At 35.0% G+C, this 20,850-nt stretch overlaps 2 protein-coding genes across 7 annotated transcripts; one reads left to right on the top strand and one right to left on the bottom strand.

Annotated features, from left to right (window-relative positions):
* Positions 1–40: 40 nt before the first annotated feature.
* LOC149941425 (uncharacterized) lies at positions 41–3,682 on the top strand. Its single transcript, XM_090177139.1, has 10 exons — positions 41–168; positions 255–306; positions 374–710; positions 775–872; positions 940–2,469; positions 2,530–2,793; positions 2,851–3,060; positions 3,133–3,308; positions 3,372–3,467; positions 3,521–3,682. Exons 1-10 carry the CDS (start codon positions 142–144, stop codon positions 3,578–3,580), a joined length of 2,850 nt encoding a protein of 949 aa, XP_090033265.1. The 5' UTR covers positions 41–141; the 3' UTR covers positions 3,581–3,682.
* Positions 3,480–20,676, bottom strand: LOC149941424 (mitogen-activated protein kinase kinase kinase 1-like). Of its 6 annotated transcripts, none has more exons than XM_090177132.1 (22): positions 20,546–20,676; positions 17,470–17,791; positions 16,983–17,075; positions 15,749–16,150; positions 15,470–15,679; positions 14,823–14,939; positions 14,566–14,753; positions 9,897–10,033; positions 9,313–9,400; positions 8,931–9,240; positions 8,540–8,800; positions 8,165–8,286; positions 7,996–8,087; positions 7,484–7,582; positions 7,211–7,398; positions 6,852–7,147; positions 6,215–6,789; positions 6,053–6,153; positions 5,514–5,979; positions 5,253–5,460; positions 5,121–5,187; positions 3,480–5,035 (listed from the first exon to the last, which is right to left on the bottom strand). In XM_090177132.1, exons 2-22 carry the CDS (start codon positions 17,623–17,625, stop codon positions 4,883–4,885), a joined length of 4,329 nt encoding a protein of 1,442 aa, XP_090033258.1. In that variant the 5' UTR covers positions 17,626–17,791; positions 20,546–20,676; the 3' UTR covers positions 3,480–4,882. The 6 variants fall into 6 exon arrangements, with proteins under 6 accessions (XP_090033258.1, XP_090033263.1, XP_090033261.1 ...); XM_090177137.1 differs by having other exon boundaries at positions 8,931–9,093; XM_090177135.1 differs by having other exon boundaries at positions 16,995–17,075.
* Positions 20,677–20,850: the final 174 nt, after the last annotated feature.

Genomic DNA, 20,850 nt, shown 5'->3' with positions numbered 1-20,850 from the left:
CCGAACTAATTTCGAAAAGATATTCAAATAACGAAGTTTCGTCAAAAAAAGGTTAGGCATCAGGTAACTTTTTCCCTATGAAACTTTAATAACTTAATTTTTAGTGATATAATAGTATTAATATTGAAATAGTTCTATAAAATGCCGGGCGCTAAGAAATCTAAAAAAGTAAGTTATTTAAAGAAACGATTTACCAGTTATCATGTTACCATTACCAGGCCAGAAAAAACTTAACCATGGCTCCTGTTCTTTAGAGCCCCTTAGTTAAAAAATGCCTTGATGGACATTTAAAGAAGCATAAGAGAGGTGCTATTTTAAAAAAAAAAAGTTATATTACTCCCACACCAATGTATCTACTAATTGATGTTTTTAGATTTAAGTGCCATAAGTAAGAAAACTATTGAATTAAATAACACCACTCCAAAAACAAGCCGTCAGTGCAAACACTATTCAATGAGATACCAAATGAATTCTGATGATTCAAATATTGCTGGGTCCTTTGAAAATGACAACTCCACCACTAACCCAAATTCAAGAGGTTATAGAATTGACAAAAATTATGAGAATGAGGAAAGCCTCTCCACCTTTGTATCACAAAATAACATTCCTCTGAACAATGGTGTTAAAAATTCTAACGCTGTGTCTGGAGAACCTTCAATATTTATCCCAAAAAACAAATCTCCTATCAATAAGAAACATAGAAGAAAAAGGTTTAATCGAGTTTTCCAAGGTTTATTTACCATATTCGCAACTTATTAGCAAATATCATTATAGAAAAGATGAAGAAGAGGTTAAACAGGGTAAAATCATCAGAACTGATGAATTTGGAATAGAAGAGTTTGACGATTATTTCACCAAATCCATTATAAAAGGTGTATTAAAAGTTAATAATCAAATTATATCGACCATTTTTGACATAAAATTAATTATCTTATTTAGATTTAGCTGATTCAAATGAGTCATCAAAGAATACAAGTGGTTCAAGGAAAAGGGAGAGTAAAAGTTCAGATTTAATGGAACTAGGGCATGTAGAAGTTAGTACTTCAATGCGCAATGGCCTTCCTTCACCGAAAAATGAAAAAATGGCCATTACGGTTTTGAAAGTTAACCATACTCTTAATGAAATTTCAAATAAAGAATGTTCAGCTAATAATCTGGCTTCTATCAAAAAATCACTGACTGGACAGTCTGCATTTAGTGATAAAAAGAAAGTTGATGAAGGTCCAACCATGATGACTAAGAAAACCTCTAGGAAAAGAAAACCTGAAACTGAACTGGAATTATGTGAAGTTCGTAATCAGAAGACTGAAAGGTGCCTTGCTCAATCCAATCCAGATTCCCGTATTGTTAAGTTTAACAGGGTAATGGAAACAGCTACAAGTGGTAATAGATATTCTCTGTCTGATCACAAGAACTCTGATAAAAATGTAAATCTTCCTAATGGTCTACCAATCAAAATTGCCACAAATCCATGCAGCGTGACGGTTGTGGACCTAAGCCATAGTCAATCATTTGTCAATAGAGTTGAATCTTGCCAAGTTGACTTGTTCACTAAATGTTCACCTGGAAAAAGTAAAAAAGCTGATGCAGATTTTCAACATAAAAAAAAAACAATTCTTGATGCAAAAACTAAAGAAAATTTAAAACGTAATAAGGACAAATCTGAATGCAAAAATAGTATGAACAAAAATTGTAAAAAACTTGAGACTGAAAATGTTGATCACAATGAGCTTGTAAATGTTCTTAAACATTGCTCCAATGTGAGATTGGAAATTGAAAATCTCAGCCCTGAAAAAATTAAAACAATTTCCAACACTTCCGAAAAAATTACAAGCACTATTCCAAAAAAAGCATATGAAACTTCTTCCAACAAAAATAAATGTTCTAGAGTTCTTTTACTAAATGAAAAGGATGGAACTAATGAAAATAACTTCGAAAGTGCATGTTCAAGGAATGACTCAGATTTGAGTATCTCGGAGAGAGATGAGCTTACTTGTGAAAGTCAAAGTGGCGTAAAAAATAAACCACCCCACATAGAAAGTAAGAAATTAAAAAATGCCAAGGGCGGAAAGCATTTCTTACCAAAGCGTAATTTTGTGCGAGAGCGCCGCTCATCCTCAGTGGGACAGAAATACTGTTCTGAAGATTCTGATTCTGATGATGCTAGCGAATCTGATGGCCACATTTACATCCCTTCAAAACCATCCAAACCTCAAATTAAGAGATTGTCCACAGGAGATCCTGAAGACTTGGCTATTCCTTCAACTTCAAGATGGAAACCAATAATAAAGAGAAGTAAAAAAGCTAAGCCGAATAAAGTGCGCACTTCAGAAGTTGGGAAAAAGCTATCAACTATAATGGAAAGCAATGAAAAAGCTGTAAATGCAAATTTATGGAACTCGCCAGATTTTCAGCCAAAAGTTTTACTATCAAAGTTGAACATTCAGAGCAGTGCAATAAATAATTACAGTAAATATTTAATCGATATTTTCAAACAACAGCAACAAGAAATTTCATTCTTACTTTCAGATTCAGTGGAATTGATCAAGCAGCAGCTAAAAAGCTCTTTGAAAGGAACCCGAAAAAAAAAACCTAGATTGAGTGTATCTTTCAAAGAAACAGAAAATTTATCTTTGGCTAGGGATATTACTAAACTAAATTTTGGGGAAAATATCTTGTCTTTACATACACCTATTATTAATACTCCCAATGTAAGGCGCTCACGAAGAAAAAAAATACCTAGACTAAATTATGGACTAAATCAAAAGGTTATTTACCAAAAGCGTCCTTCTGGTAATAATACATTCTACATCATAAAATTACAAAAGTTCTAAATTTAATCTGTTGTAGGAGGGTTCTCAGCAGTGGGCATTGATCTTGGTTGCACTCCTGAAAACATAGGTCAAGCCAGACGCCTGCAGCAACGCATGGTCAAAAAGCGCAATATACAAGGTTCAGAGAGCTCATTTAGTGTCCATCAACTGTCGGTGATGGACAAAGGACTGAATGCTAGTCTTCCACAATTTATAGATCCTATCACTCAACAAGAAGTGACTTATGGTTAGTTTTACTATACACCATACCAAATGCATTCCAACTATTAATATTTTGAATGCATGTCTCTCCAAACAGAGCTGTACAGTAAGCGGAAAGCTTTGACTTGGTTTGGACCTACCTCATTACATGCCGAGGTTCAAGACCCCTTCATAACTGCAAAACCATTACAAGACTCTCTAGCTTTCTTTGGATTTTTGAAGCTAAGAGGAAATTGTCAAAAACCATTCAGCCAACGTCCAAATGATTCTTTGGTAAGCCATTATTAAGCAAATGCATCATTCTCTATTGCTATAATCTATAAAATTCTGTTACAGACCTTTATTGTTACAAAAGGCAGAATTTTAGCAGAAATTCACAATTTTCAAATGGTCATGGAAAAGGAAGATGCATTTGTCATTCCTAAAGGTAACCTTTAAAAATTATAATATGCTCGGGTCATAAAGAAAATTCTATTTCAGGTAACTCATACAAGATAACCAACTTACGCGATGATGAAGCAACTTTAATTTTCATCACCAAATAAAGTTGCATTTCAACTCTTTTAACGCTTGCTTTTAGAAATATTTGGAAAACATTTTTGGTGTAAATTTTTTTTAAATTATAAAATTTTATAATCAAAATACTATTGCATTCTTTAAACATTGTCAGAGTCCATAATTGAATCCTACTAAACATTTATTTGAAAACTGCTTTACTATACTTTCATTTATAAAAAGTAATTGTTGAAGTTTAAAAACTGCATTCTAAGTTAAAAATACAATCAACTTTCATGCATAAATATAACATTAAAATCCTTAAAAGTTGAGGGGGAGTCTCTTATTTTGGCACCATAATTTTTTTTTACTTTTCAATTATCAGTTTAAAAAATTATCCAGAACAAACTTGATATATAAAATTGGTCCATAAACCCAACTTTCCAGAAGTTGAAAAACCATTTACGAAAAAAAAAAAGGCATTACCCATGTTGCCTAATATAAAATAAGCCTGGGTTATGCGTAAAAAGTTTTAGCTAGCCAAGAGAATGGCATTCAGCTGTTATTATACAAACTACAAAGATAAATGCATTCTGATATCTTCAGTATCTCGAAAAATACCATTATTAAAAATATCTTGTACCATAATTCTCAAATTCTAATTTGTTTTGAAGGCATAGTATAAAAGGCTGCTTTTACAAGTCTAAGAATTAAATAAATAACCTCTCGCAAATCCCTGCAATAACCAAATACTACATAATTTTATTACTTTTCACTATTTATGTTTGTAATTTAAGTTCATAAAGGCTTTCATTTAGTAGATAAAGGTTTTTTTTACATTTTATAAGTACTGTTAAAGGTTTAGTAAGCACCATTTTTTAGCTTCCGTTTGTTACTATAAAATGGAAATCAAATCAATTTCCGTCCCAAATAAGTTGCAATTTCATGAAAAATCTTATGCAACATTTACTAGAAATTATTTAACGTAATTCCTTATTTAAAATTTTTATATTTTTTGTATATGATTATATTAAATGGATAGATTTAGAAAATTCTTAAAAGTATTTAAAAAATTGCCGCCTTCGTATTTAGTCTTGTTTATACTAAAATTGAGCCCTTATGAAAATTCATGTTGGCAAAAAACTAAAGGTGAATGCTACCTAAAATTGGTACTATATATATATGTATATCTTTTTGGTCCCCCAAGATAAAATATATTTTTAAAATACTGAAAAAAAAAAAAGCTCCAATCCTAGCTCTCTCAAGTTATACCAAACTGGATATAGATTATCTGTCTAAAGTGCCTCACTCACTAATAGGTATTATTATTGAACACTAAACCTAGTGTTCTTTCAAACCAGGCACTGTTTAAAACATTTATGATCTAAAAGATGCTTAGCAGTTGGCCGACTCTCAGATTTCACTTTCAAACATTGCAAGGCCAAGTCTTGTGTTGCTGAACTTAGATGTTCCGGAATAGGTGGAGGTGTGTTTGAACAAGCAATCTAATTTATTGAAAACAGGAAATGAGACTGGGTGTTTCACCAAAGATACCCAACAAACACCAATTTGAATGAAATGGAGGCTTACCTTAAAAATTAGAGCCAAATGGTTGCTTATGTCATTAGCTTTCCAAGGAGCTGAAGCGGTTGACATTCTAAATTGAAAAATTGATTTAACTCCACGTTTGAGAGTTGAGCAAAACTATATTACAATACTCACTCGATTAAACAGCATCCAACACTCCAAACATCGCAAGATCTCCCATAATTTTCTCCCCTAAGAACTTCAGGAGCCATAAATGCGATTGTTCCCAATAACTGCCCTTGAAATTCACCAGCTACTGTAGATTGAGATTGCATTCTTACAGCAGCCCCAAAATCTGCAATTCTTAAGTGGTTTCCTGTACTATCCACCAATAAATTTGCTCCTAAAAATTTAGTCATTAGTCAAGTCTCATGAAAATACGTTTTCATCTCCAACCTTTCAGATCTCTGTGTAATATTTGATGATCGTGGAGATAGGCTAAGCCATCTAAAACTTGCCAGGTATACTTTAAAGTAATCTGCTCTGAGAATGGTCCATAGCGTTCTAAGAGACTCGCCACAGAGCCCCCAGCCATCCATTCAACAAAAACATTGTAATGTCCTCCTTGTTCCGTAGCTCCCAAAATTCTTAGGATATTGGGATGGCACAGCTTTGACATCATTAGAATTTCTTCCCTAATTCCTTCCATGACCTTTTCCTGCTCAACAACGTCATTTCGGAAGAAGGAAACCTGTTTAACAGCCATAAGTATACCCGTTCTGTCATCTCTCGCTTGGTAGCAACTGCTAAAGGCGCCAGTGCCCAACAAAGGCCCTCTATTCCAGTGGATATTCTCAATGTATGACCCAGTATTTCCTGGGTCCATTTTTAGAACCACATCTCCATTATGGTTTTCAGTAATCTTAAGACAGAATTTATCATATAAACTTCAATTACAATGAAATGAAAATGTATATATATATATATATTATTACATCGGGTTGCATACTGATGACAAGTTCCTCATTTGGAGAGTTCCTCAGACCAGGAATAACCGGAAATGTGTTTATTTCAAAATCGGGAGTTCTTGGTGACACTATTGATCCAAATGTAAGTTAATGAGGCATAATATTTTAAATAACGAAATAAAATAGTACCCAATATATTAGATCCCCGTTGGTTCCAATTTAAAGCATCATCAGGCGTAACTGGAGTAGTAACTTCCGACTGAAAAGAGATTGGGCTAAAAGCACCACTGTCACAGGATGGTGTTAATGTTAAGGATGGAGAAAGGTCAATGTCATTCACAACCACTTCTGGTTCCTTTGATAACTTGTGAAAAGGTAGATCTATCTCTGATGGGGTAAAGTAACCAGTATCAGTACTCTTTAATGACGGATTCAAATCCTCTTCACATTTCCATGTAAATTCATTTTCATTTTTGTTTGATTTCTTGTTTCGGAAGCTATCCCTCCCAGTTCGATTCAAAATGGGAGAAGGGGAGTTGGTGTTGCGCAATGGCAGGTAAGAAGGTCTTGTAGATTTTGGATTCTGATAATCCTTTACAGAGTTCATGTTGGAATGATTTTCAAAACTAAATGACAAACTCCGTCCGGAAAAGCGTTGCGTAGAGTTTCGCGAAAAATAACTATCTTGCTCTTCAGACACAAGCTTTTCTTGTATCAAATTTCTTTCCTGGTTACGACCAATCAAAGAATTTCTTCTACTACAACTAAAAATTATACGCATCAAAAATTGAGAAGCGTAAAATGGGCTTCAAAGCTAAGAGATTACCTAGATGGACGGCTCGAAGATAGATTACAACTAGGGGATTCAGAGGAATCCAATACCAGAGATTGTGGCAAATGCTTCTTTCTTTTTCCCTTCTCTCCTTTAAAGTATATTGGTGTTCGGAGGTCTTCCAACATTTTCTGTAGCTTCCTCAAAATAGCATTTTGTACATTCGTATCCAAATCACTAATCATATCATAGATTTGGGAAAATACGGCTGGAATGTGCGCTGCCAACCGGCAAGCCATCAAAAATACTTGATGCGCCATTTTATTAACTGTGGCATGAGGGTGCCTCAACTAATTACCAGAGAAAAAATTTTTAGTTTTATTTGTTTTAAATTGAATTTGCTTCATATTTACAGCTTTTTTGGCAAATCCCAGTAGAGTAGTTAATCGCTGGTAATTAAGCAGTTTTTGTCGGTTGCACTCTTCATTTCTCAGCTTACTAACACTATGTGTAGGAGGAGGAGATGGATATAGTTGGACATAGAGTAGGTAAAACTCGTGCGGAAACTCTTCAATTAAACGTTCTACAACAGCTAGTCTTCCTAAAATTATAAAGAATGGTAAATAATCAGGACAAGACTTAGAGTAGGTTAAAAAACCAATTTCATCTGGTTTAATGTGACAAACCTAAGAGCCATTGCCAATGGGTCATAACTTTTGGATTATCTACGTCATCTTCCAGTGTACAATTTATAACAAAGTCTACACCCCCTAATCCCTCGGCAGCTATTAAAAAATGCAGGGAAAAACATGACATTTCCATCGAAAAATCAGGGTTGCCACAAAATTTTCAGATTAAAGTTCCCTGACCATTTTAAGAAATTTGAGGCCAAATTTATAAAATTTTACTTTTATCAGAAGTTAATAAATTTAAATGGACTTATATTTCAGAAAAAAGGTTATCGCAATGTTGAAAAAATTAGTCAAGCTTTCAGGGAAATAAATGATAATCAGAGAATTTGTCATAGATCTAGAGTAAAATTACCTTCAAAAAGAGTCAATAGAAAATCGAATTCCCTGACTATTCCCTTTCCTTTTACAAATTCTTAAAATTCCCCAACTTTTCAGGCCCAGTTTTAAATTCTCTGACGCGTAGCAACCCTGAAAATTGAAATCAATATAAAAATTAAACCACTTACCTGGTTGCTTAGTTTGTATACCAACTGCTAAAGCCCCTGCCTGACCTCTAGCCATTTCAATCAATGTAGCTGCACTCAATTGGGAAGTACGTCTAAAGAGAGACACAGAGATAATTAACTAATCTTAGCAGATAATCTTAATTTTGAAAAAATGATAAAGGTTCAATACCTGCTACCATCAGCACACTTCAATAAAATGGCCTTGACAATTGGCTTAACTCTTTGCTGAAGTTTTTTCAGATCAGACTCGCTTTTAGCCAAACTATGAGTTAAAACCACTCTCAGAACCCGCTGAAATATAATTAAATATCAATGCAAAGAACCCAACTACGTGCAACTAGAAAATAAACTCCATTAAAAAGAACTGATAAGTGATAACTTAGAAAAAAAAATCACTAGCTATTTCCTACTCTATCCACGTCTCCCCCCCGCCCCCCAGCTTTTTCAAGGACATCCTTGATAAGAATCCTGCCTCTTTGAAAAGTCCGTTTTAATTCAATGTGCCTAAATGTTGTCAGTCCTTTTTCAACTAAAGTATCCTCACCAAAGCTGCAATGTAAACTTTATAAACAGGATCCGTCACCATAGACAAAATAATTTTGAAACAGGTCTCGCAAATGGTATCACAATCTTGCAAACGTCTGTTGCTACTGGACAAGTTGACATTATTTTCTACTCCCGGATCGTGGATCTCTTCAGTCAAAACCAGGATGGATTTAACTTGCCTAGCTAACCACTTCAAAGCTTTCTCCCTCAGGGACCAATTGGGTGATGCCAAGGAACTCACAAATTCATTTCCAAAAACCTGGAAACCGGTACTATTGTTTAAAGACGTAATAGCTCGCGTTTAGAATAATTAAGGTACAGGTTAAGAGGAAAGAAGGGGACAAAAATAAATATAAAAAAAAGTACTCAAGAACGAGGAAAATCTGTACCTGTAACCAGGCTTGGGCATCTGGAAGTTTCAAACGAGAGGTTGATCTTGTTGGATGAGAGTCAATGGAAGACGATATTGAGCTACTTTTTAAACTGGACGTTGGACTGATGGAAGTTGCTGATAATGTTGATGAACTTGATAAGGATGATGAATGAGATTGACTGGACGAATACAAATGGTGATTTTTAAGGAATTTTGGATTTATAGCTGCTATATTTGAGCTATTAGGACTCCTATTTGATATGACAGGTACGGGTACATTGGATAATCGGTCCGGACTTTGCCCACTATCTTTTTTCTGACCAATTCTATAAACAAACAAAACACTAACAGAGGGAAAACAGGTATGAGGGAGATAAGTTATTCGATAAAATATTAACCTATTGTTTGTTAAGGCAGGTGAAAGCCACTCTGCTCGGCATAATGGGCAAAGGATCTTCTCATTTTGTCGGAAACACTCTTCAGCCCCTGCAACAAAATTTCATTTAATTTTTTTCAAAAGAAAATTATTTAAAACTAAACCATAACTGAAGTTTAATTATTAATTGAATTTAATTTGTGCCTCAAACTGCCCAGTAACTGGTCTGAAGTTGAAAGAGATAACCACTGACATGGAATTTGCAATATAATAGCTTGGTATGGATCTTATCTTATCATCTTTCAAAAAGGTCATAATAATACACTGTTTATCCATGTAAGTTATGGCAAAAAAGTAAAATGTATAATTTTTTGTTTGAACTTCATTTTCCACGTAAAAAAAATAAAATTCAAAATTTAATTTAAAATTTGCATTTCTAGTCATTGAAAGTCATTAACTAAGGTCTATAGTAAGCGTTGGACTTAAACCAGATGGAAAAAAGACTATAGGAAGTTAATTACATGTAACAGACTTGAAAAAAAAGAGAACTAAATTATTACCAAAGTTTTTAGTAAATGAGATGGAAAGACCCCAGCTGGAACTTACATATGGCAATGCAGTGATGGTGAAGTTTATTTCTACACCCCTGTTCGCAAGTAACTAGAGACTCTCCCTCAACCATATCCAGAAGGCAAATCGGACAAAGGGCGCTTTCTTCTTCCACTGTTCCCTCATTTTCACTCCTGAATGAGAAAACCATGAAAATTAAGAAGAAATATAAATTGCTAACTCAGAATCAGAGTTCTTGACAGTGACACAGACAAGAGGAACAGACTCTTTTTTAGCACAATGCGTTTATTAAATTTCCAAGCTAACTTAGTCCCCCTCTATAATTTAACATAGACTAAGCACCCCTCCCTTGACACATTTCTGGCTACACCACTGGTCCACGATTTATATCATTAATCTCAGATACTCAACATTAGACCATAACATATGGGTCAAGTTAAATGCACTTAGAACTCTTGAAATTGAGCTGCAAAGCCTAAAAAAATTTGGGTAGGAAGATGTCTAACATTATACAATTTCCATGTCACCAGAAGTTAATTCGCGACCGAAAACTATCGCGACGCCCCTTTTGGTTCGCCATGGAAACCTAGATAGGTAGCGGCTAAAGCAGACGCTATTAGTTTTTCCTCATCGTTATTCGTAAATTTAACTTTATAAAAAATGATATTTGCATTTTAATATAATTTTGCATCGTTTGCTTATATTTTTATAAGTTTTTTTAAATAAAAACGTTATGGCTTTTTAAAATTGTCTGTAGCAGACGCTAGATCGTAGGCGCTACCTCGGAGACGCTAGCGCCGTTACGTCACCTCGATTAGTTTCGTTCACTAATAAACCAGGATTGATAAAATATTTCTAAGTGGCATTTCTATGGCACTGTTGTCAGGTGGGGTGGCGGAGTGGTTAGCACTTTCACCTCGCAACAAGAGGAGCCGGGTTCGATCCCAGTTTGTGGAACTGGGTGAAAACTTCGAACAACAATTTCTTCTGCGTTGAGGAAGTTCTCTCCCCGCTGGTTCAAGGGGTTTTCCCTCAAGCTCTACGGTTTCCCCTTCCAAAAAGCTGGTTGAGGTTAGTGTAGGGAGCTGTTGGCTCACGTGGAATGAAGGGCGCGTTGTAACCCGGCCACCTGAATTAATGGCTTTAAAAGTCGCTTGGTGCCTTGGGTGATTAGCCTAGCTGATTATTATTTTATTATTATTCCCTCACTCATCTTTGGCTGAAACAGTTCCTACTTCTCTATTGAAATATTATCCATAAGTTTATCAAGCAGTTTGAAGCGACCCGCTTGATAAACTTCAAACGGGTGTTGGGAGGGGGGGCACCGCCCAAAAATAACTTTAAGGGTTATAATAAAGAAAAAACCATTCGAGCAAATCTTATTTTCTGACCCCGAACAGTGAAACAACTCCAGAGTTGACCCGAGCGCCCATAGATGGCATAGACGAATGAATTCCTGAAACGCATACCCTTTATAACCAGGGAGCCGATGGATAGAGCACCGCCGTCGTGGGATTTGCAACGGGTGCGGTATATTCTTGCGTTTAATTAATCCAAGAGCCGCGAGTCGAGATACCCTAGACTAATTTATTGGATTTTCATTAAAATACATCAAAAAATTTTAGAGCTGTTTCTCAAACATAGGGTTAACCACTCAATTTTCCTTCCGCCTATGTAAACGCAGTAGATTTAGTTTAACATATGGTTTGTTATTAGAGCAGACAAGAACGTAGCGTGGTACATTTAAATTTAATAAGGAAAGGACTTTTTTGTTACCTTCAGTTAACCCAAACTGTATTTGAAACATAAGTTTAGTTTTCCACGCCCACGATTAATGCCTCGAATTAAAGAACTCCCAAATATCTTTAGAAAGTAATAAAAAGCTGGTAAGCGTCAGCGATTCTTCGTTAATAAGCAGATAGCTTGAAACTACAGAGGATGAGGAGGACCGCAATAGGATACCAACAACGCCTGAAGCAGCAGCGGCAGCTCGTAACAATCTACCCCTAAAACGAGATAAAGCCCCTGAAGGAGCCTCAACACAACCCAGTTCCAAAAAACCTCACTTAGAAGGAGTTTGCGGTTTCCGAATCTAACGATCCATTTACGTGGGTGCCATTCGCAAAGAATTTGATAACGCGCGAAACCACGTTAAAATGGAGAACCTTCAATGCGCTGTCTCTTTTTTCGAGAAATGTTTAATGGTAACACTTTAGTAAATGTCCCCGTCAAAAAGGAAACGGGGGAGGGGGTGAGGGGAGTAATCAATCATACACAAAAACACACCCACCATAAAAAACCGGATGTTTTATATCCCAGAAAGAGGATCCCAAGCGAGTGAAAGAGGGGGAGGGGAGATTCATTAATAAAAAAAATTGCGAGGAAAAGTCAGCGATTATTGGACCAAGGTGTTAATTTAAGAGCAGGGTTCAAAGTACCAAACAGGAATATCAATTTCCTGGTACTGACAAAAAACTAAATTGAAAATAAGCAGGAGTACATCTGGGGTTTACAAATGCTCTAGCTACGTTCCCATAGCTTTGGCTTTCTGTTATACCAAAAGTAACTAATATACTTCTTAGGAGAGAAGTAGCTATTGTAGGGCTGTGCGAGTACTCTAACATTATCGAGTACTTGGCCTTTTTGAGGTCGAGTACTCGATCTCGACCTCGAATAAGTAATTGTAAAATACTCGTCGATTACCGAGTACCAAAAACTTACATATTCGGGTACCCGATTACTCGAATAAGCTGCTCTCTAAACTTGTAGAGTATTTGGTTTTTTTGTATTATCGTTGCTTCAAAGTTCAAAAGAGGGGTTTTTACAACTTTTGGAGGGCAATAAACGGTACCTACAAAGTTGTGAAAACTGTGGTTCATTTAAATTAAAGGAATATTTTTCAGCATTGAAAGTTACTTTATACTACTTATAAATTTAATTTCATAATTACTTGAATAAAACCAGCTACTAATCAAGTACTCGATAACCCGACTCGTTAAAAATATGACTCGAGGTTTTGTTTTAGTTACTCGACTCGAATAAGAGAAAGTTTCCCCTTAATGAAGTACTCGATTACTCGACTCGACTTCAATATTACTCAACTCGAATACTCGATGAAAAAAATTGATACTCGATAATCGACTCGATTGCCTAAAACCATTAATCGCACAGCCCTAAGCTATTGTCTATTAGCTATAAAAGTGAAACACGTACTTTCGCAAGTACGAATGAAATATTTTGTAAATTTAAAATTCTTATCTTATTCGTCTCGGGTAACCACACCGAATAGGTACTGCCTCAGTGTTTGACAGCAAAGCTTTCTTTTCTTTGCAAAATACTCTTACAGGGTTGCCACAAAATTTTGAGATTCAAATTCCCTGACTATTCCCTGTTTTCCCTGACCATTTTAAGAGATTTTCCCTGACTTTTTAAGGCCAAATTTTTATTTTATATTTTACTTTTATCAGAAGTTAATAAATTTTAATGAACTTATATTTCAGTAAAAAGGTTATTGCAATGTTGAAAAAATTAGCCAAACTTTCAAGGAAATAAATGATAATCATAGAATTTGTCATAGATCTGGTCTAAAAAATAAAACTTAAAAAAGTGCCAAGATAAAATTGAATTCCCTGACTTTTCCGACTTTTTACAAATTCTAAAAATTCCCTGACATTTCCCTGACTTTTTAGGTCCATTCTTAAATTCCCTGACTTTTCCCTGATTTCCCTGACGTGTGGCAACCCTGTATTATTACACCGAATCATAGCTCAAAATTGATCACATGCAAAATGTAAAAATTATTCCGCGTAACTATTAATAACTCTTATTTTTCCCAAGTCACCGTAAGATATAAATCCACACTGGGAGGGGAAGAGGTACGCATTTGAAAAACAAGTTACAACAACCATACGTTTCGGCACTATTTTTTCTATCCGGATCCTACTCCTACTTTCGCCAGAAATGAAAATGCGCCCATGGTCACATTATTTATTTATGCAGATTTCGATACAAATGTAACGTGAAAACTGGGAGGTAGAAATCAGTTTCTACCTCCCAGTTTTCGGTTTTAAATATTTTATGCTTTTCACCGGAAATAAAGAAAATAAAGTTAGGAACTTTTAGGCATTCTAGGGACCTGTAAACTTCCGAGATGAGCATAATTTTTAAACCCACTGTCAAAAACAACAAACACTAATGGTGCTTCGCTATCAGTGCCAAATGTATGGTAAAATGTGTATTGTAAGCCCCACATAGTTTTCAGATGGCCATGTTGATAAGGACAAGTGTTTCTTACTACGATTTCATTAAGTGGTACGTGTAAATTGTAACATTCGCTGTTGTTACAGTATCCAGCATAACCTCAATTCCCGTTAGGTTATTTAAAAAATATCATAGAAGAATTTCATAAACAATGATAACAGGCAAAACATAGCGAGATAAGATAAAAGTACACTTAGTGGCTTTGCGCGGGCTAAAAAGAATGTACAGAGGATAGCAAAATTTACGACACACCCTTAACAAATATCTGTATGTATTTTAGGTTTATCTATCAAGCATAGTAACAAGGACCAAGAAATGAAATGAAACCTATCGGCTGATATACCTCATCTACTTCCCTAATTAAGTTTCGATTTCCCCGATAATCGTTCGCCTTACTTCTTCGCGTTTGGGCATTAGCCAGGCTAATTATTATTATAAAACACACCTTTTTTCTTGAGTAAATGAGGCGCAGGATGGATTGGAAAGTGACCCTTCTGAAGAGGACATTTGCAGCATCGGTCTTTTGCATTTATTTCCAGTAGTACCAGCTTTCTTTGAGGGTGACTCTGTATTGGGTTTGAAATTTGCTTGCTTCCTACGTCTGATTTCATACCTTTTTATCAATTCTTCAACCTAAGACCAAAAGTCGCTATGAGCGTTATTATTGGTTGAACTAACTAATGTCAAAGTCCGAGTCCATACCTCAAAATTCTTTAAGGTTCTAGAGAACAGTTTGGGGTCTGTGGTTCGAACTTGAAATACCCGTAACATTACAAATAAAACGTGGATGCAGTGTGGACTTTTTCCACATGTGCAATTCTAAAGATAATTGTGGTTATAGGCTTTCACTCGGTCGTTATTGACTGATACGCCTTTGACAAGGGCAAAAGATCCGTTAGAAGGGTAACGCCATTAAAGGTCGATTTTTATATAGGCGTAGTCTTACCAGAATGATGGCGCGTAAGTCTGAAATATATTAAATTATAGAAATAAATTTCGAAATGTAAAAAAAAAAGATTTTAGCCATTGAAATTTATTTCTATATATTAAATTCCATGGCTTCTAATAAGTTTAAAATTTATGATTATATTAAATTATTTAAAATAGTGAAAAATCTTTTTGCGCTTAATACACTCTACCACCTTTAATTTTTAGTTTTTATTTTACATAAAACATCGTTTAAAATAGTGTTTGTAATAAATCAATAAATCCCTTCCGCCATAAAGTTTAAATTGGCGCCATCTAGTATCAGCGTAAGCGTTAAAATCGAACCTCTAAAGGCATTCCCCTCTAATGTTTCTTTTTCCTTGTAAGGGATTTTAGAATCTGTCTATTTGAGCGCAGTATACCTGTGGGCCAATGATAACTTTGTACTTATGCTCAGGTGAATCGGCAGCTACGAGAAATGAATGTGGACCTGGTTGTTGTAATAAATAAAGTCTAGCTCTCTGAACTTTTCTTATCCTCTGACGAACTGTTTCCACGAAAGCGGGGTCTAAAACAGAGCCAGGTGACGGGGTCCTCCTGCCCGACGTTAAGTAGGACGGAGATGGTGGACGCTAATTTCATGCGAAACAGAATGTTAGCGCGTCATTAGCTAACTTTGAATAATAAATAAGGTCGCTAACCGATCGTGGCAAAACAGTTCCCAAGCCTTGGGTTGGCAAAACCAACATGGACGTAGGCCTTTTTAAGGTACACTTCGTTCGACTTCGAATGGTTACAGTTGCTAAGACACTATTGCGCAAATTTCCGTTACCGGTATCAAAAATGGGCGTGGTTGAAAAGGAATTTTGCGCGGAGTTCGAAAGGGCTAAAGAGATTGGTTTCGGCGACAGGGCTAAGGGTGATTTGCCGATGCTAGAGCCTGGAGGTAGTTTAGGTGATGAAATTTCTTTTTTCGAGGCATTCGTTTGGGCGTCGTTTGAAGCGGGAAGTGTCCTCAAAGGAATCTTTAAGTGCAAAACTGGATTCAAAGGCTTTCGAATTTTGGGGCTACCCATTGGACATTTACCAGCATAATCTTTTGGCTGCAAAGTAAATGTTGAATACTATTAGGCAAATAAAACGAATGAGGTGAAGAAGATGCGGTAGTCAAAATTGATGGTGATTGGTTACATTTAGGTACGTGACCTGCAAATTACTATAATAACCCTATATCTTTAATATTTTTCGCGAAAAAAAAAACGATTTCTGGAATATGTTGAATGTATGGTTTTTGAGGTATATCACAATTAAAAATTTCACAAAATGAAAATAATGGCGTTGCCGTCCCAAGTTAGTTTTGAAGCTTTTCGTGTGTTTCCCCGAAATAATTTGTGAAGCTTTAAACCTTGTGTGTAACAACCTTTTTAATTGTACTTTAATTCCACCCCCTCCCCCGATTTGTTTAATTAGAAAATATCAAAATCCCAAAGAAAATACTTTGTTTTCGAGAAAAAAAAGTATATTATGTACCCTACCTCACGCTTAGAAAGGGGAAAAAATTACGATTGAAATATCTATTAAATAATACGCAGTTGCCTTTATTTACCCAAATTGAGATAACACGAGAAACTTCCACCAGTCAAATTGGAAATTTCCGAAAATACGTAATGTTAACATTGCCCAAATTGTGTTAATAAATACTGTTAATGTCAAATATTTAAAACATTTTGAGTCAAGATATTTAAGGGTCAAAGCCACTTTTTACATCATACACAGTTTTTCAAAGTCGAATTTTCACAAACCATTCGTAAGATGTTTAGAATATTAAAAATAATAGTTTTTTGCATAAAAAACCCATTGGACAAATTTTGAAATCCAATTTGTCATTGAGTGACTTTTGACTAACGCACAGTCTAAATAATTTAATTTTCATACCACTTGCGCTACATGTAATTCTTGTTTGAGATTGGACACATTCGATCTTTTGCAACAAACGGAAAAATCAAATTGCGCAATTGGCTTGGCAACCTAAAATATTTCAGTTTTCATATACTAAAGTATGTACGAACAAATCCATATAATCAAAAATTTTTATCCTTGCGATAAGATCTAAATACTAAATGGGTTTTCTTAAAAAAAAAATCACGAGGAAAAAATGAAATAACCTCCGTTATTTAAGGGACATTTTTTTTCACCTCATACAGTACGTCACCAGCGTTTTCTATTTCAACGCCCAATGGTCATACTTTCAGGTCACCTAAAATAATTCTACACCTATACTCCTGTATGTTTATTCCGTACCAGCAAGCTGATATTTTTAGCTCAGTCATTTCCTATTACTATATGTGGAAATCATCCTATTAACACTTAATGACAAGAAAAATATTATCCACCGAAGTAAGCTAAAATGGAAAATACTCACCACCGGTTCTTTCCTTCTAGCGTAAATCGAAGCGTGACGTCCTTTGAATCCACCGGGTTGACCTAAGGTCAACGGGGACAAAGGCACTTTAATTTTATCTTGAAGCACTCGCGAATCCAAGGGATAGTCCATTTTTGTTGACATCCATGATGCCATGGTGGTGTTAAGAAGTAAAGATCCAACTTTTCACACATTTAACACACTAATAATTATTTGTTCGGCGGGAGTAGAGTAACTCCAATTTAACACATCACCAAAGATATATCCTCTGGCAGTTGATAATATCGCGTTATACCAAATTTTGCCAGATATTACGAAAAATCTGAAAATATGAAAAGTAAGAAAAATTGTACGACGGAAAATTAGTTTCAAAATTCAATTTTGTTCGAATATTGAGAAATCCCTAATTTTAGTAATGCCTAAATTAAATTGAGTATTGTAATTAATTTTAAGTTATTTTTATAATTTATCACACACTCGGGCCAAATTATCAAAAATAGCCTACTATTATAATAGTACCCGTTGAAATTATTATACGAAACAAAAATTGTCTTGAAATTATCAACGTATACTGTAATAATCGTAAGTCCGGCAGTAATTCGAGTTTAAAGCCAATGCACTGTTAAATTATTGAAATAACATTATGGATACTGTCCAAGGTCAATATGACTTAAGGGGCCTGAAAAACCTGCTTTTTTTCTTTTGGAAAAGGGAGAGAGAGAGATGCTATACCAAATGGCTTCAAAACATTCAACTTTTTTACCAAGAAAAGTCGTTCAGCTACTTCTAGTATATTAACATTTATTACATGCAGCTCTGGGCTAAATAACCACTGCACCACTATAGCCGGGTTTTTAAGGAGACTAATTAAACTAAAATATTCTTTCAAAGACCATAATATAGGTCTCTAAAACTGGAAAAATAACTCCAGAACAGGTCCTGGGGTCAAGTTAGCTGATTAGAACTTTAATATTAACAAATATTACTTTTTAAGAAGATTATACATCGAAAGTTGGCAAGTGCAAATAACACAAAAATATTTCCTAAATTATATATAAAAATGGAACTGTTAAAAGGAAACCAATTTACAAAAACACCACTAATATAGGTATAATCTAAAAAAAATATATATCAGCATAGTGATGTTCTCTCCTCATTGATGTATTATTATCTGTATAAGCTATAGTTTAATATTAAAAACCACAAAATATGAGGGGGGAAAATGGTAAAAACTGGCATTAAAGCTTACATTGGTTCTAGCTGATTATCGCAAATAATCTTCCATTCAGGCAAAAGACACCCTCACTACCAAATGGTTGTGGCTTGGCTGAAGGTCTATTTAGGCGCAGCATTTTCTTTTAAGATTTACAGGCTCTATAATACTTATAGTTATATAAGACTTATAGTTATATCATATATATCAGAACATGTAGAATGATGTTTATTATTAGGCTGCTGGAGGGAGAACTAGCTACCAGCTCCAACAGCAATAAGCTAAATACCCCCCCAGGCTTTTTCAGTAGCAATGAGAAAATATTGCTATACTCTCCCGCTGCTCTCCAACTTTTTTGCCGCCTTGATGCCCCTCAGCAGCAGGAAGGGAAGTCGATTATGACAGAGGGTCAGAATGGGAAGGAAAAAGTCCATGCAAGAGAGCTTTTTCAATTGAAGGGAAAGTTAAAAATCCTTCTCAGGGAATTGTTCTTTTTAAATTCTAAGCTACATTCATTCGCTACTGTAACGTTTTACTTAGAATCTTGGGTTAGCTTTTTCAAAGATAAAGTACTTCAACTCTACTTGAAACCTCCTAAGAGGTGTGTAAAATTGATCAAGTTCACAATATTTAGGCAACTTGAACCAATGAAAGATCTCAAAATTTACTTTTGGCTCAACATGATCACTACATGTTAGGGTGCAGCAAACTGTTATATATCTCCCTAACTTGTTAATGTTCAGCACTTAGAACATGCATCTTTATAGGGTTCTGCTGACTTTAAAAAAAAAAAGTAATGCTGGTGTAAGGGGAAAATAGGTCATATATTGATTTTCTAAAATTATTACATTTGAAAATATGGTTATCAGTTAACAAATATTCAGGAAGTGTAAGTTTTAAATTTTTAGGCGAAATAATACACAGTAAACATTGCGGTGTTTAAACATCCCAATTTGGCTTAAGATTCACTACCCTTGAAACTGCATTTAGCCTAAGGTGCATTTTTCAGTTTGATGGCCTAGGTAGATACTTATCCCGTAAGAGTTATTATAAGCTTCTGATCAAATTTATTGAAACTTGGCACTGTGCAATATTATAACTTGATACCAGTCTCTAGATAAATTATATTTTTAACTACCTTGTTTAAATAATCTATAAAATCCTGTTAAAATTAAAAAAATTACACTCATATTTGCAGCAGAGAACCTATAATTCTAAAGTTTCTAATACTGGAAAAAAGTAAGCCCATAATGCTAGTAAGAACCACTGAGAGCGTGCCAGGCCCCAGTAAAATATAAATGCTAGGTCCTGAGAGAGCCATATACTATTTCAGAGATAAATCTTGGGAGAAGTATACTTCGTTTGTTCAAACCCAGACCCGGTAATTTGTATTGACTTCCTCCCTTTTTTTGTCAGTCCTTACGCTAGCGGTGGTAGATAACTAGCTTAGAGTAGTTCAAGGTATTGAGTTAATTCTGGAGCTAATTTTGAGTTATTTGGGTAGCACTTAGGATGATATGGCAAAGGGCAATTTTTACATCATCATAGCATTTAATATCTCCTTTAAAATAGAAGTGGTAAAGACCTGAAACTTGAACTTATCGCAGAAGATGCATTATTTTCAAACTAAAATATTACCGAACGAAAAATCAAAGGGAAACCGAAAAAGTCTATGGGTTGAAAAAGAAGCCAAGGTATCGCACCAAGGCTTACGTACATTTTTAAAAACTAAAGTTTTCCTAAATTGTACAAATGTTAAGGCATTTATAAAAAAAAAATTACCAAAGAAACATTTAGCTAAAGTAACAGATATAAGTATAAAGTTAAAAACAAAAAAGGAAAAAATCGGTACTTAGTACTTACAAAACGCAACAAGAACGCTAACGTTACGTTACGCGCGTTATCTTTTGACACCGTACTGTCCGTAAAACTGAAAAATAATATGCTTGAGTCCCTGTTCCCTGACGTCGGTTTTGTCCGACAGCATGGCGATTTTTTTTGTCATTTACTAAAAATAGGCGGAGTCTTTTATAAGGCCCGATAAACAGGCCAATAAATCGTTGTACAAATTTTGACGTCCAATAAAATGTTCACAAAAATTTCGTGTTGCTAAATTTACCGCCTACTTCAAGAAGTATTTTGGACAGGATTACGTAGACGCCAAAGAC

Source organism: Leiobunum rupestre, chromosome 6 (assembly GCF_980474605.1).
Source record: "Leiobunum rupestre chromosome 6, qqLeiRupe1.1.hap1, whole genome shotgun sequence".
Lineage (NCBI taxonomy): Eukaryota > Metazoa > Arthropoda > Arachnida > Opiliones > Sclerosomatidae > Leiobunum > Leiobunum rupestre.
Note: the sequence above shows the minus strand (reverse complement) of the source record. Positions and strands in the feature narration are given on the sequence as shown.

Coding starts and splice junctions, on each gene's coding strand:
- LOC149941425 (XM_090177139.1), top strand. CDS start 142: ATGCCGGGCGCTAAGAAATCTAAAAAA. Junction 169..254: donor GCGCTAAGAAATCTAAAAAA/GTAAGTTATTTA, acceptor CCTGTTCTTTAG/AGCCCCTTAGTTAAAAAATG. Junction 3,309..3,371: donor AACGTCCAAATGATTCTTTG/GTAAGCCATTAT, acceptor ATTCTGTTACAG/ACCTTTATTGTTACAAAAGG.
- LOC149941424 (XM_090177132.1), bottom strand. CDS start 17,625: ATGGCATCATGGATGTCAACAAAAATGGACTATCCCTTGGATTCGCGA. Junction 9,401..9,896: donor CCATCACTGCATTGCCATAT/GTAAGTTCCAGC, acceptor ATTTTGTTGCAG/GGGCTGAAGAGTGTTTCCGA. Junction 8,801..8,930: donor ATGCCCAAGCCTGGTTACAG/GTACAGATTTTC, acceptor ACCGGTTTCCAG/GTTTTTGGAAATGAATTTGT.